The 13,701-nt window shown below is 48.4% G+C and overlaps 1 protein-coding gene and 1 long non-coding RNA gene across 7 annotated transcripts in view; one reads left to right on the top strand and one right to left on the bottom strand.

Moving 5' to 3' along the window:
- Positions 1–13,701, bottom strand: part of LOC119394019 (uncharacterized) — a 218,210-nt gene that overhangs the window by 128,634 nt on the left and 75,875 nt on the right. For 2 of the 5 annotated variants that reach the window (XR_005184040.2, XR_005184039.2), the window contains one exon: positions 2,548–2,877. The exons of 2 other annotated variants lie outside the window; for them this stretch is intronic. This is a non-coding gene — a long non-coding RNA (uncharacterized LOC119394019). Of the gene's footprint in view, positions 1–2,547; positions 2,878–7,436; positions 11,354–13,701 lie in introns of those variants that run through there. One more of the 5 variants, XR_007416065.1, reaches the window with a different exon arrangement.
- LOC119394018 (sodium/potassium-transporting ATPase subunit alpha) overlaps positions 12,157–13,701 on the top strand; it is a 139,034-nt gene continuing 137,489 nt past the window's right edge. For both annotated transcript variants that reach the window (XM_049415590.1, XM_037661225.2), the window contains exon 1: positions 12,157–12,397. In XM_049415590.1, coding sequence (XP_049271547.1) covers positions 12,371–12,397 — 27 coding nt within the window. In that variant the 5' untranslated portion in view covers positions 12,157–12,370. The remainder of the gene's footprint in view (positions 12,398–13,701) is intronic.

The following is a 13,701-nucleotide window of genomic DNA, read 5'->3' on the forward strand; positions in this document are numbered from 1 at the left end:
GTGTGCCAGATTTTGGACTCGGAAATGGTAAAATAGGTACTAACCTTGGTATTTCCATGAAGCGGTTACGGCTGCACAAGTTCTGGCTGCTTCACAATTTCAACATGCCACATTACGTAAATAACTAAAAGCGCAAATTAGTGAATATTCTTAAGTTTTAGGTGCAGGTACACAGCGATCTTGACGCGCAGGTTATGCCCGTTTTTTTCACGGCTACGAAAAATATTTTGTCTTTTTTTGCTATCAGTACTAAAAATGAAACGCGATATACCGCAAGTATACCTGAACTTGAGCGTGAAATACGGCTTCGTGTTGCAAATATATCTACAAAAGTACTCTATAAAAAAAGTAGTGTTTTGCCCGCTCAAGTAGCTCATCTCTCGCGCATATTTTGTTTGTTTATTTAGTCGTGAACGCGATATGTGCATAAGAGACGTGCTCACACTGTGATTACGTGTTGGCATATGAGCTGCTGACAGGATCCAAGTGACCATCGTTATTACATACGCTTGTGAAGCATTTCAAAAATGAATTCGCGATGCTGCTAAAAACTTCGCTTGTCTCAGGGACATGTGATAGTACTTCGCAATGATGCAATGTTTGCGTTGTGTGTGTATGTGTGTGTGTGTGTGTGTGTGTGTGTGTGTGCGTGTGTGTGTGTGTGTGTGCGTGCGTGCGCTTTCTGACATCTCATACTTCATTTCAGCTGGCCCCTGCAGCAATGCCACGAGTATATTGTGGCATTGCTAATCGACATTGGCATACATAAAGTTAGGAGTTAGGTCATCTCTGGTTTAAGTCACTGTTTTACGGTTATACGTAGCTTGCTGGCGTCATGCCTGTCCTCGTTCGTTCTAGCGTAATAAACGGAGCAAGAAAAAAAAAATGTTAGGGCGTTCGGAGACGCATACGAAACCCCATGTTTCCAGGATGCATAAGCCTATAAAATTTCGAAACATCGAAAACCGATCCCTTACCTGATTTACGAAGCTTGAGCATACGTGCGCACTGTTTTGCACTGAACGGCTTCGAGATGGCACAGCTTGGGTATCGAGTGCTACAGATTAAAGCCCCTATCTTTAGTACAGACTTTAGTACAGATCAGCACAGGTTCACTTCGTGAGCATACGAAGATGGGTTTTGCGATAGCGCAGTTATTTAGTAGATGGCAGCATCTATTACAGGTCAGCTCTGTTACTCTCCTTCTGCACTTGTGTTGTATTTTTAACCATGTAAAGCGCGACTTCACGTAGTAATGGCTGGGGAAGAACTGCTGACATTAATGTGCGGTGTTGAAGTATGGCCGCTTCGTGATAGTCACTGTTGTTGACAATATGTGTCAGCTTTTTTTGTTTTGGTTTTGTTTTTCATGTCCTTTGTATGTGTACCCTTACCATTGCGTTTTAGAACAGTTGAGTTGCTGGGATTATACTTGCGTCATGCGAGAGCCCGACTCCGACAGGTCGTATTGCTCTAAAACTGATCGATGCTGTTAAGCTATAGTGTATTTATTTCTTCAGTGATCACCATGGCTCTCCTTTGCCCTCCTTTTGTCTTTATAGGCACCCTTCTCTCACCCCTAGTGTAGGGTAGCAAATCGGACTCTCGTCGGCTTTTACTAAGCTGACCTTCCTGCTTTCTTTCTCTCTACTAACGCTTATATGCGATGCTTTTTTTTCGCGCAGTGGACTCTCGACACACACACACACACACACACACACACACACACACACACCACACACACACACACACACACACACACACACACACACACACACACACACACACACACACCACACACACACACACACACACACACACAACACACACACACACACACACACACACACACACACACACACACACACACACACACACACACACACACCACACACACACACACACACACACACACACACACACACACACACACACACACACACACACACACACACACACACACACACACACATTTGTTTGCCTTTTCATTTCCTTACTATACAATTTATTTAAATTCATTTAGCTGTTCGCATCGTCTCAACATTTATCAAGATGTTGACCTTTACTAAGTAGTGAAATGTGCTCCGAGATTAGAATGAACTCAGCGGTCGATATATCATGTATAAATTTCATAGCTGTCGTTGACGTCCTTGCGCGTGGATCGTTGTCTGAAAACACATGCGGTATAGTAAAGGTCGCTACACTAACTTCAAAGCGCCGATCAACCACGCCTGGCTGCAGTAGATCATGCATATATTTCGCTAGAATATATTATATTGGCTACCCCTACGCACGCATTTGCTTACAGCGTCATCACATGCGAGTTTCTGCTTGGGTGTACTGCATTTGTGTTTGATGACGTATACATGGATGGTCTTGGCAGGTAAATAAAACTCCTAAACCAACGCTGCTGCCTTGTCAGCAACACAGTACATCAAAAAGCAAGGTTTACGTTTCTCTATACTATATTATGTCTCCTATACCGAAATTGAACTTGCGCCTGTCCAGGCGCAAGTTCGTGTCCAAATAAAAAAACACATTCAGCAAAAATGTCACTTTTATTCGACTGCCATCCATTTCGTTCGCCGTGTGCTGCCTTTATATATACAGTTATATACTTACTTGCTTAACCAACGTAACGGGACCCGCATGCTACACGCCACTGCAGGGACAGGGTGTCCACGTCTGACGGGATTTCCACTCACACAGCTTGATTTCTTTCTTCTTCTCTCTCTTTTTTTTTTCTTTCTTGGTTTCTTTACTCTTTGCATTGTAGACACGGATCCCTGTGCCTGCACTGTCGGATCATTTGGGAATGTAAGAAGATACTTCCTGTGGACGAGATATGGAACTCGGCGCTTGAATTCTTCCATGTTGCTGGAGAAAAAAAAAAAAAAGAAGGAAGGGAAAATAAATCGGAAAGAAGACATCACGCAGTGGCTGCACAAGGGTATGAAATGCAGCGCGGATGCATTCGCCGAAATGAACGAAGCGGCTTTGTTGTCTCATTATAAACTCGCTTATACAGCTCATGATTTAGAGATATATAATGAGGGTAAGGAAGGAAAAGCGGTAGGGTCTACCCGGTGCTGACCGGGTTTGCTGTTTGTATATAGCTTTATTGCGTCGCATTCTATGAGCAACAATAACGGGGACTTAATTTTAAAGCACTTTTAATATATGTTGCGTTGCCTTTTCAGACATGCGCGAAACGTTCCACTGCGCATGCCCTTTTGTTTTGAGTGAAGTTAAGGATAACTTTTCATTGTTTCGTATTGGTTATCGCAATCTACAGAGAGGCAGCTCTTTGTGAGGCGGCCACCCGATTGTTTGCTCGAAATTATTGCGTCTTGCCCATCCGGCGGCAAGGGCTGCACTCTGGATGTCTGAAAGGAGCAGGAAAGCGAAACACTAAATCGGTGTAGACTGATGAACTCTTTCTTGAAAACTTTTTTTTTATCTCGAAAGCCTGCCCTTAGGCATTCGTGGTATTAAAAAGACGCATTCAAATGAAAACTCTTGATGTCGCTAATACAGTCATCATAGATTCATCAATAGAATAAAAAATGAAGGTCAAGGTTTCATTCTTGAATATCGCGCTGGAACTTTTTCTTTTTTTTTCTGTTTTCGAAAGCCTGCCCTTAGGCATGGATGAATGAAGGGAATTATGAGGGCTCGTCTGTTTCGTTCGACACAACCTTGATGAAAAACCAGCAGGTAATGAATCCAAGGAAGGTATAGGGGACTTTTATTGTGCTGTTTTAAGTGTATTGTATTGTGATGTCAAGAAAGTAAAGTGGACGAAAGGACAACTTGCCGCCGGCAGGGACCGAACCAGCAACCTTAGGATGGTTGCAGGTTCGTTCCCTGCCGGCGGCAAGTTGTCTTTTCGTCCACTTTATTTTCCTGACGTCATAATTACTACAATACACTTAAAACAGTACAATAAAAGTCCCCTATACCTTCCTTGGATTCATTACCTGCTGGTTTTCGTTAACCATTAGGCATACTAATTCGCGTTATCAAAAATACACATGCAAATGAAAACTTTTAATGTCGTTAATTCAGTCATCACATATTCATCAAGGAAAAAATGAAGGTCACGGTATCGCTCTTGAATTTCGCGCTGGCACTTCAACACCTGAACGTCATTATGACGTCAGGTATTTTGGCCTCACTGGCAATATTGAATTTCCTGAAAGTTGCCCCGTTATAGGTATACCTGACTTCTTCTAGAACACAATGCAAATAGTTTTCGTCGATAAACAACTGTGGAGGACTCGGCTGATGACGTCGAATATCAGTGGTGCCTGTATTTTCTTTTCGCGCCTTTTCTCATTGACCAAACGTCTTCTCGCGGTAAAAGTTTCTTAAATGCGAAGCATTTCTTAGCGAACTTCTGCGACTTTGAGCGCATCTATCTATCTATCTATCTATCTATCTATCTATCTATCTATCTATCTATCTATCTATCTATCTATCTATCTATCTATCTATCTATCTATCTATCTATCTATCTATCTATCTATCTATCTATCTATCTATCTATCTATCTAGCCGCCTACGACTTTGTGCTCTCCTGGCCGTTTCGTTAATCGGATGTATACCAAAATTGGTGTGTCATAACATCGCCTTATTACGAACATAAATGACAGGTCATATCATGAAAATCATGACACGCATGTCATGAACAGCATGATTCACATTCCACGGCCTTTGGGCACCCTGGCCGTTCCGTTAATCGGATGTGTACCAAAATTGGTGTGTCATAACATGGCCTTATCACGAACATAAATGACAGGTCATATCATGAAAATCATTACACGCATGTCATGAACAGCATGATTTACATTCCACGGTCTTTCGGCTCTTGCGGCCGTTCCGTTAATTTCATATATACCAAAATTGGTACGGCGTGACAAGAGTTCATGACGAACATAATGACAGGTCCTAACATGCAAATCATGACGCGCATGTCATGTGCAGCATGATTTACATGACATGGTCTCGGGGCGCTCGCGGCCGTTTAAATGAAGGGATACATACGAAAACTGGTATGACGAGACATTTCTGTATGACGAACATAACTCACACGTGGTAACATGAAAATCATGATATGCATGTCATGTACGACATGATTTACATGCCACGCTCATGGCGCACTCGCGGCCGTTTCGCTAGATCGATATACACCAAAATTGGTAATGTGCGATGTGACTTTATGAAGAACATGAATAACAGGTGGTAGCATGAAAACCATAACATCCATGACATGTATGTCATGATTTACATGCCACGCTCATGGTGCATTCGCGTCCGTTTCGCTTGCATGATGTACACCAAAATTGGTGCTACGCGACACGACAGTGTGACGAACGTAAGTGAGACGTGGTAGCATGAAAATCATGACATGCAAGTCATGTACGACCTGATTTACATGCCACGCTCATGATGCGCTAGCGGCAGTTTCAGTAGATTGATATACTCCAAAATTGGTATTGCGCTATGTGACTGTATGAAGAACATGAATGACAGTTGGTAAGATGAAAACCATGACATGCATGTCATGTATGTCATGGCTTAATTGCCACGCTCATGATGCATTCGCGGCCGCTTCGCTAGCTCGATGTACACCAAAATTGGTATTGCGCGAAGCGACTGTATGACGAAGGTAAATGAGACGTGGTAACATGAAAATCATGACATGCATGACATGCACGACATGATTTACATGTCATGCTCATGACGCACTCGTGCCGTTTCGCTTGCTTGACATACACCAAAATTGGTATTGCGCGACGCGACTGCATGACGAACGTAAATGAGAGGTGGTAACATGGAAATCATGACATGCAGGTTATGTATGTCATGATTTACATGCCGCGCTCATTGTGAATTCCCGGCCGTTTCGCTAGCTTGGTATACACCAAAATTGGTATTGCGCGACGCCACTGTATGACGAACGTAAATGAAAGGTGGTAACATGATAATCATGACATGCATGAAATGTACGACATGATTTACATGCCATGCTCATGGCGCACTCGTGGCCGTTTCGCTAGATTGATATGCACCAAAATTGGTATTGCGCGATGTGACTGTATGAAGAACATGAATAACAGGTGATAACATGAAAACTATGATATGCATGCCATGTATGTCATGACTTACATGCCACGCTCATGCTGCATTCGCGGCCGTTTCGATAGCTTGATATACACCAAAACTGGTATTGCGCGATGAGACTGTATGATGAACATTAGTGACAGGTGGTGACATGAAAAACCATAATATTCATGTCATGTATGGCATGATTTACATGCTCTACTCATGGTGCACTCGCGGCCATTTCGCTCCTTTGATATACACCAAAATTGGTATTGCGCGATGTGACTGTATGACGAACATAAATGAGAGGTCTTAACATGCGAATCATGTTGAATCATGTTATGCATGTCATGTACGGTATGATTTACATGCCACTGTCATGGTGCGCTTCCGGCCGTTTTGTTAACGTGACATATACCAAAATTGGTATGGCATGACACGAGTGCGTGGTGAACATAAACGACAGGTCATGCATTTATATACCAGAATATGCGTTTCATTGGCATGGTGTACACTAGATTGTGCATGCATGCGTGCATGGCAAACATGCGATATATGGTGGAGTAGATGCCATGGCATGAATGATTTCATTTGGCTCAAAGACAAACAAGGCGATGTATGCAGCTCTTTGCTGGCTGCTTCGCATTACATCGATTCCCACAGTGCGTGGGATCTGCCGAATTTTTTTTTAGTCTGTATTGTGAAAATGTATAATTTATGCGCACGAGTGGAATCGTTTTTGTCCTTAGTGGACCCTCACAAGGGGTCGCGTTTCTTAAAAAAAAAGCTCGACACGTTTCTTTTTTTTTTTTCGGATTATAGTAGTAACTCTCACAGATACGCTGTGCAATCGCGTGCGTTCCATTTCCTGTCCACTGTCTATCTTTTCGCAAGAGACGGTCGCTTTGTGAGACATTGTGTTTCAGTGACTATTTTACAGCGGTAGCCGTTACAGGTTCACAGAATGTCCACATATAAATAGCCATTTTCGATGGAGGCGGGAATGCTTGCGGCCCGTGTACTTAGATTTAGGTGCACGTTAAGAACCCCTGGCGGTCGAAATTTCCGGAGTCCTCCACTACGGCGTCCCTCTTAATCATATCGTGGTTTTGGGACGTTAAACCCCAACAATTATTATAACATATGGATAACCACCACCGTAGCATATATATATATTATGTGAGAAGCCTTCAGTATTAATTTGAGAGAGAAAAAGAAATCACTACTTACGGGGCATTTGCTTCTTACATGAGGAGCCAGAATCCACCAAGCACGCAATAAACACGAGAACAGAAAGGCTGCACACGATTCTGTCGAACATGTACATAATGCAAGGCACGGGTAATGTGGGAGTTGTTTTGTGGGCTCGGCTTCCAACAAACGTTAGGTGGGTCAATTGGGTAAGTTTTGCTTTTCTTTCGTCCAGTATAACTTCCCTCTAGCTAATTGTCTCTACAATTGAACTGGACATCCTGTTAATTTCCCCTAAATTCTCGATGAATGAGATACATCGCGAGTATGCAGAGAAGCATGCAGCTTACGACGCGAAGTACATATTCCCTAGTGCTCGTTATTAATAAAGGAGACCAAAAATTAGGCGAGCTGGATACGAATCTAGGCAACGGGCAGCGCGAACGACGGAGCAGAAACACACAGGACGAGCAGCATATAGACAGCAGCCTGTATAACCTTGATGTTGCGTGTATATATGTCGGTTTAATGAGGGTTTTTCTTGTGAGGCGGTTTAGTCTTCATCGCTATGCTTGTGTCTTAGTATATACTGATGGTCTAGTTGGTGAGCCATGCTCCTGCGCTTGTGTTAGTATCTTCTCTGTGTGTACGTGAGCGTGCCTTTGGTGCGCTGCTACATCAAATACTCTTTGTCTCTTGTCAGGTTGTGCTATTGCTGGTTCTGTGTTGCTTTGTTAGTTTTCAAATAAGCAAATCATGTGTTTTAAGAGTATTATGAGGAACCACTTTATTGGAGTCGAGCTCGAACTGTCACACACTGATATAATATATACAGATGAGGAAGGTTTACAAATGATGATGATATGGCAAGGAAGAGTCATTGACTGCCCTCACAGTATAGTGTTTTCTCCTCCGTGTTCGTCGATCGCGGTGATTTTCCATACAGGTGATTTTCCCATACAGAGCCATGTTCGTATAGCTAATTTTCAGTCGAAAACATGAACTTCTTGCCGAATTTCAGCAAAAACCCTCACATCATCTCTCACCCAAAAGTATTATTTTAAGTAGGGGCGACGAACTTTGATTCTTAATATGCGTATTACATAGATTAGCATCGAAAAAGTACTTTCTCTTAGAGCCGAAAGAACCCAGCGCGACTATCTTGCACAGATGAATGGCACACGCACATGCCGATGTTCTATATATATATATATATATATATAGTGTGAGGACGAAGATCGACACCGGGGCTCTGGCGCGCGTGGACAGCTAGCGGGTAGAGGCAGAGGAAGAAGATGTCAGAGAATAGAACAGCTGGCCCAGGAACGGGTGCTGTCTCTATGTCTGAGTTCATTACAATGGCGCAGCCGACAGGATCGGAGCCGAACCATCGGAGAGCGCCGCACACCTGCGGCGTACCGTTGCGCGACTTCGCGTCACGGCCAACGCCTTGACAGCGTCGAGCTCTGCGCTGTTTCCTCCAATAATTCCCGCACTGACAGCCATCAACACCATGTTGGACGTAGCCACCTCGCTAGACCTCGAGGCCAACTCGCCTGAGCAACGTAGAGAGCTCCAGTCTACCCTCAGCCAGGTATCTATTCAACTTGGTGACTTCGCGTACACAATCTACCGTTTCGCGCCTGCCGTATCACTATCCCAGACTACCTTCGTACTACCAGAGTTCCGCGGCTTCCAGGACGACGCCGAAAAATGGGTGGCGACCGTCAACGCCCTAGGAGCTCGCGAAGCCTGGACGGAGGCACAGAAATGGTCCATGGCGGTAGACCGCCTTCGAGAAGGTGCCGCGGCGTGGCACAAGTACGAAGGCGTGAAGCAGCAATCCTGGGACGAGTGGAGCACCAGGCTCATAGCTGCCTTTGGGCCGATCGACTACCACCTCGCTACCACCACCCAGTCCAACCTCACCGCTACCGAGGATGGAGCTCTGAAGGGGCACCACCTCGAGGCTGCTACTGTACAGTGGAGCTTACCACCACGACAAGTCGAGACAACACTCTCTACACAGCACTTGGTAACGCGTGCCCCAAACTCATCTTCCCTTAATGACCCGGACGTGACGGCTCCTCTTGGACTCGGCACGCTGGTTGTCCAGAAGCCGGACGAATCCAAGACCATTACTAATGTGTGCGAAGAGCCATCTGAGCTAACTCATCCGCAACTTCAAGCGCATTCATTGCCCGAATGCGCAGATGGCCACCTTGCTTTCAATGAGACCAAGAATGTAGTGGCGACCACGTTTACCCGATGCACCCATCTGGAAGATTCCAGGACATGCCTGTGTGGAATGGTGAGAGCAGCCGTTCTGAAAGGAAAAGGCTCGCAGTACCTGACTATACAGACCATCAACGGTTTGACGCGATGGAGTGTAATGTGTCCAACACGCAGGCATTCAGCGAGAAGGTTTCCCGGGACGAGCGCATGAAAGTTTCCCCGTCGCTATTCCCACTGCCTGCTGACGGAATATCAGTCATGAAGAAACGTGCGCTGGACTTCACAACCACGGCTCCCGAAGAGTCACCTAGACCGCCTCCAGAGACATCGGGCGTCAATGGAAAGGAGGAGAGCGAGCGCCCCCTTGACAGCGTGGAGGATTCGGCAGTAGAAGGGAATATTTCAATTCCCACAAAACCGCAGAAGGTTCCTGACGAATGTCCTGACCTTCTTCCCGGTGTTTACAAGCATGGGGTTTTAACCGAAAAGAAACGCCGAGACACCTTGCCAGCTACGGTGCCGCCTCGGATGCTGTTTCGGCATCCGTCCCCGGGCATGCCACATCCGCCGTTACCTCCGAGACAAAGCCGGCCGCCGGAAGCATGTTTTTTGCGATTTAGCCAGGGTCGCCCACCAGACCCACGAGCCAAGAAGGCAGATGCACCAGCCAAGTCAAAGCGTGGCCGAGACCGGCCACCGCGATGCAGCCAAAGCCGCCCACCAGAGACACTTTCGGCAGTTCCGCGCGCTTGCAGTCATGGCCGAGTGTGAGGACGAAGATCGACACCGGGGCTCTGACGCGCGTGGACAGCTAGCGGGTAGAGGCGGAGGAAGAAGATGTCAGAGAATAGAACAGCTGGCCCAGGAACGGGTGCTGTCTCCATGTCTGAGTTCATTACAATATATATATATATATATATATATATATGCGCGTAGCTTGTATTTATTATTAGGTTGTCACCGACTATTTTATGGTAAGTTTCTAACAAGCAAGCAGCTTGCTTACTTAATTGTGGGGTCTTAAGTGGCAAAACCGAAATAAGCTCATGAGGTCCATCGTACAGTGGAGGACTTACAAGTACACACGAGGCGTTCTTGCATTTCACTCGCCCAATCGAAATGCGGCCGCTTCGTTGCTGGAGGTCGAACCCGCTCTTTCAAGTCCGGCAGCGCAACGCCATACAGTCTACAGTAACGCTCTTTTCTCTGCCACAAAATAATAGTGATCACCTTGCTTACTTGCGCTTTCTCGGTTTAAAACTCGGCGCTCGTCACTTTCCTGTCACGAATGTTATGGCAGCGCTTGCTTTCCGGTTATAGTTCACTGACGTTCGGTACCTGGAACCACCGGACGCATGGTGTTATAGCAAGGATGCGCACGCAAGCCAGGTGGCGATGACTCTGTGGGACACAAAGACACCCTCACATGATGCAGCTGTTTTTAGAGCAGTTTGACCATCACGCCCTGCGCAGGCAGTGGTCTGTCGAGTTCACTAAGCAAGCCAGGTTAAATCTAACCACGAGGATTACTTTTCGTTTTTTTTTTTTTTTGTTAGAAAGGGCATATCGACTGGGCAGGTGGACGAGGGGATGGATGGGGTCTTCAAGCACCGGCAACCCGGAAGAGTAGTGGAGCGCTCTGGCGTGCGCCCTGCCTCCGAACAGCAGGACGCCGCTCTGAACCTTGACATTATCTTTCTCGCACCGGCGGCGGGCCCGGGCTGACGACGACAACGCCACGGCTCGGGGTCACCTCTCCTCCGCCCCGGCTCGCAGCCCGGGCGCACCGCTCCTCTTCCTCCTCGCAGGGCCCGGTCCCCTGATATAAGGATGAAGAAGAAGGGAACTCAGGACTGAAATAAACCGCCCGCAGAAAGCTGGGGAAAAAAAGAAGAAAGAGTATTGCCTCTGCAAACATTAGAGCATTACAGCTTCTCTTTCCTCAGGGCCGTGCTTTTACATTTTACCTTTCTTTGCGCATTCTTTACAACTATCTCTCGCTCTCTATTCTTTTTTGAACTGGATGCGCCCCTCAGTGACGCAAACCCTTTAACGACGGCAGTTGGAGCAACGGCACAGTTCCCACTGTTTTCCTTTCTTTTTTGGTGAAAAGAGGGAATGTGTGGCAGTAAGTTTCTCAAGTGGGAAAAAAAAAAAAAAAAAAAAAAACCCCGGACGGGAGGCGATGAAATGGGAGGAAGAGCGGCGAAAGGTAGTGGTAGCTCACAGCGGGACGTCACACCGATTAGCGTCTCGGTGTTCGAGTGACTGGCGTATGAAATGCGGTGGAGAGGACACACTGGTGGCCGGTCAAAAAAAGAAAAAGAAGGGGGTGGAGATCGCGGTGGACTGTGTGAAGGACTTAAACGAAATAACAGAGGGGGCCGCGCATAAAACGAAGAAAAGGACACCAACCACACTGGGGGTGTCCACAATGGAAAGTAACGGGATAAAGCGCACACACAAGTGCAGCGCTCTCGAGGGCGGCGAGGAGAAGGCACAGTGTAGAGAGAAAGCGCAGAGCGAAGGCAGCGTTCACGTGGCGGCAGCGGCGGTGGCGCACCTCGGCGCCAACGCACGAGATGGCGCCAGTGGAGGCGAGCTGGGCGAGCGATTGTCGACTGCCGCGACCGGCGCGCAGCACGGGCAGCAGCAGCAGCAGCAGCCACCGCCGTCGCCGCCAGCGCTGCTCTCAGCAAGGGCCGGCGCAAAGAGCCACAGCAGAGCTGCGTGGCTGTCCGTAGCGGGAGGGCGACGCTGTTACGTCAGTAGTTGGTGCGCATCGTACTTATACAAGCCTTTCCGCGCAGAGTGATCTCTTCCTGAGGGAGTCATCATGGCGGACAGAGGAAAGGACGATCAGGTAAGTCGCCCCCACTTGTCCGGCGCCGCGCGCTTCACGCGCTGCCGCTGCTGCACGGCGGCGGCCGGCCCCCCCGCACAACATGGCGGGTGCCCCGGGTCTTTTGGTGCTTGTGTTGTTGTTTTCCTCCGCTGCCGCCTGCGAGAGCTCGCTCGCGCCCCGCTGGGCGAAGCACTGCGGCGCCGTCGCTCGTCGCCGGCGCAAATGGCGATCGGTGCCTGTGCTCCGTATTGATTTTGCTGGGACCCCCTCATGGTCGTGCGTGCTGCTGCGGGGGGAAGCCCACCCCTCCGGGACTGGGGACCGAGGAGGGGCCCACCCCAGGGTCCCGACCTCTGTTTTGCACGGGACGGTTCCTTGGTTTGCCTTGCCCTGCCCACCTCGCGAGCGCCGCAAGCGCTAAGCCGCGAATGTCCGCACAGGCCTTGACCGTGGCAGGGCGAAAGTAACCGCAGCGAGTCGGCCAGCATTTCTTCACCGCACGTTCACGCGACTCGAAGAGCGCGTGGGGTGTGGCAGCGCACGGCTTCGTGCAGAGAAAGCGCTGTTAAGGTCACGCGAACCGGTCGCCAAAGTTACCCGCGCCGGCTTTTGCACCTTGCGGCGCGACCGGTAGCCGGTCGGCAGGCTGTGCGGTTGTGCGCCGGTGCTCATCGGGTTTCGTGTCTCGCGTCGCAAGACGGGCCCGCTAACGCGACGTCAGTCGCTGAACAAGGTCGTCGTAGCGCCGGTACTAGCGCCACGGACCCGTGGCCCACTTTGCACGGCCCTAATGCCGGCAACACTGTAGATGTATGACCCTGGTTACCCGCGTTACCCATGCGGCAGCCGCGCTCTCGGATGCGGGTGTTCTCGGCGCCGCTTAACGAAACCAGACAAGTCTCTCCAACGCAGGACGTCGGCAATTTGTCCCGTCTACCGATTTCTCGCGGGCCGAGCAGTGCAAGAAGTATGCGTTCTTCCGCGGTGGGAAAAGGCGATGCGGCCGAAGGCGACCGTTATGACCGGGGTCCGCCATTTAAAAATGTCCGCCCGCTCTACCTGCAGTAGCGAAGGGAACGAGCGGTGGTTTTTTTATCGCCGCGATCGCTTGTCTCCGGGAGTCGTCCTTGCGCGCCAACCTCATCTTCGTGTCTCAGGCGCGCGATTAAATGTGACGGTTGTTGCAGCTGGAAAAGGGGTTGGCCCGCTGCTGGCGATGTACCCCTACAAACCTCGGATCTGAGCCAGCCGTGGCCCGCGCCGGCAGTGGCGGCGGCGGCGCGGCGTCTGTTTCGAAATCAGTTCATCGATTTTTGGCTGCG

This window comes from Rhipicephalus sanguineus, chromosome 5 (assembly GCF_013339695.2).
Source record: "Rhipicephalus sanguineus isolate Rsan-2018 chromosome 5, BIME_Rsan_1.4, whole genome shotgun sequence".
NCBI classification, from domain to species: Eukaryota; Metazoa; Arthropoda; class Arachnida; order Ixodida; family Ixodidae; genus Rhipicephalus; species Rhipicephalus sanguineus.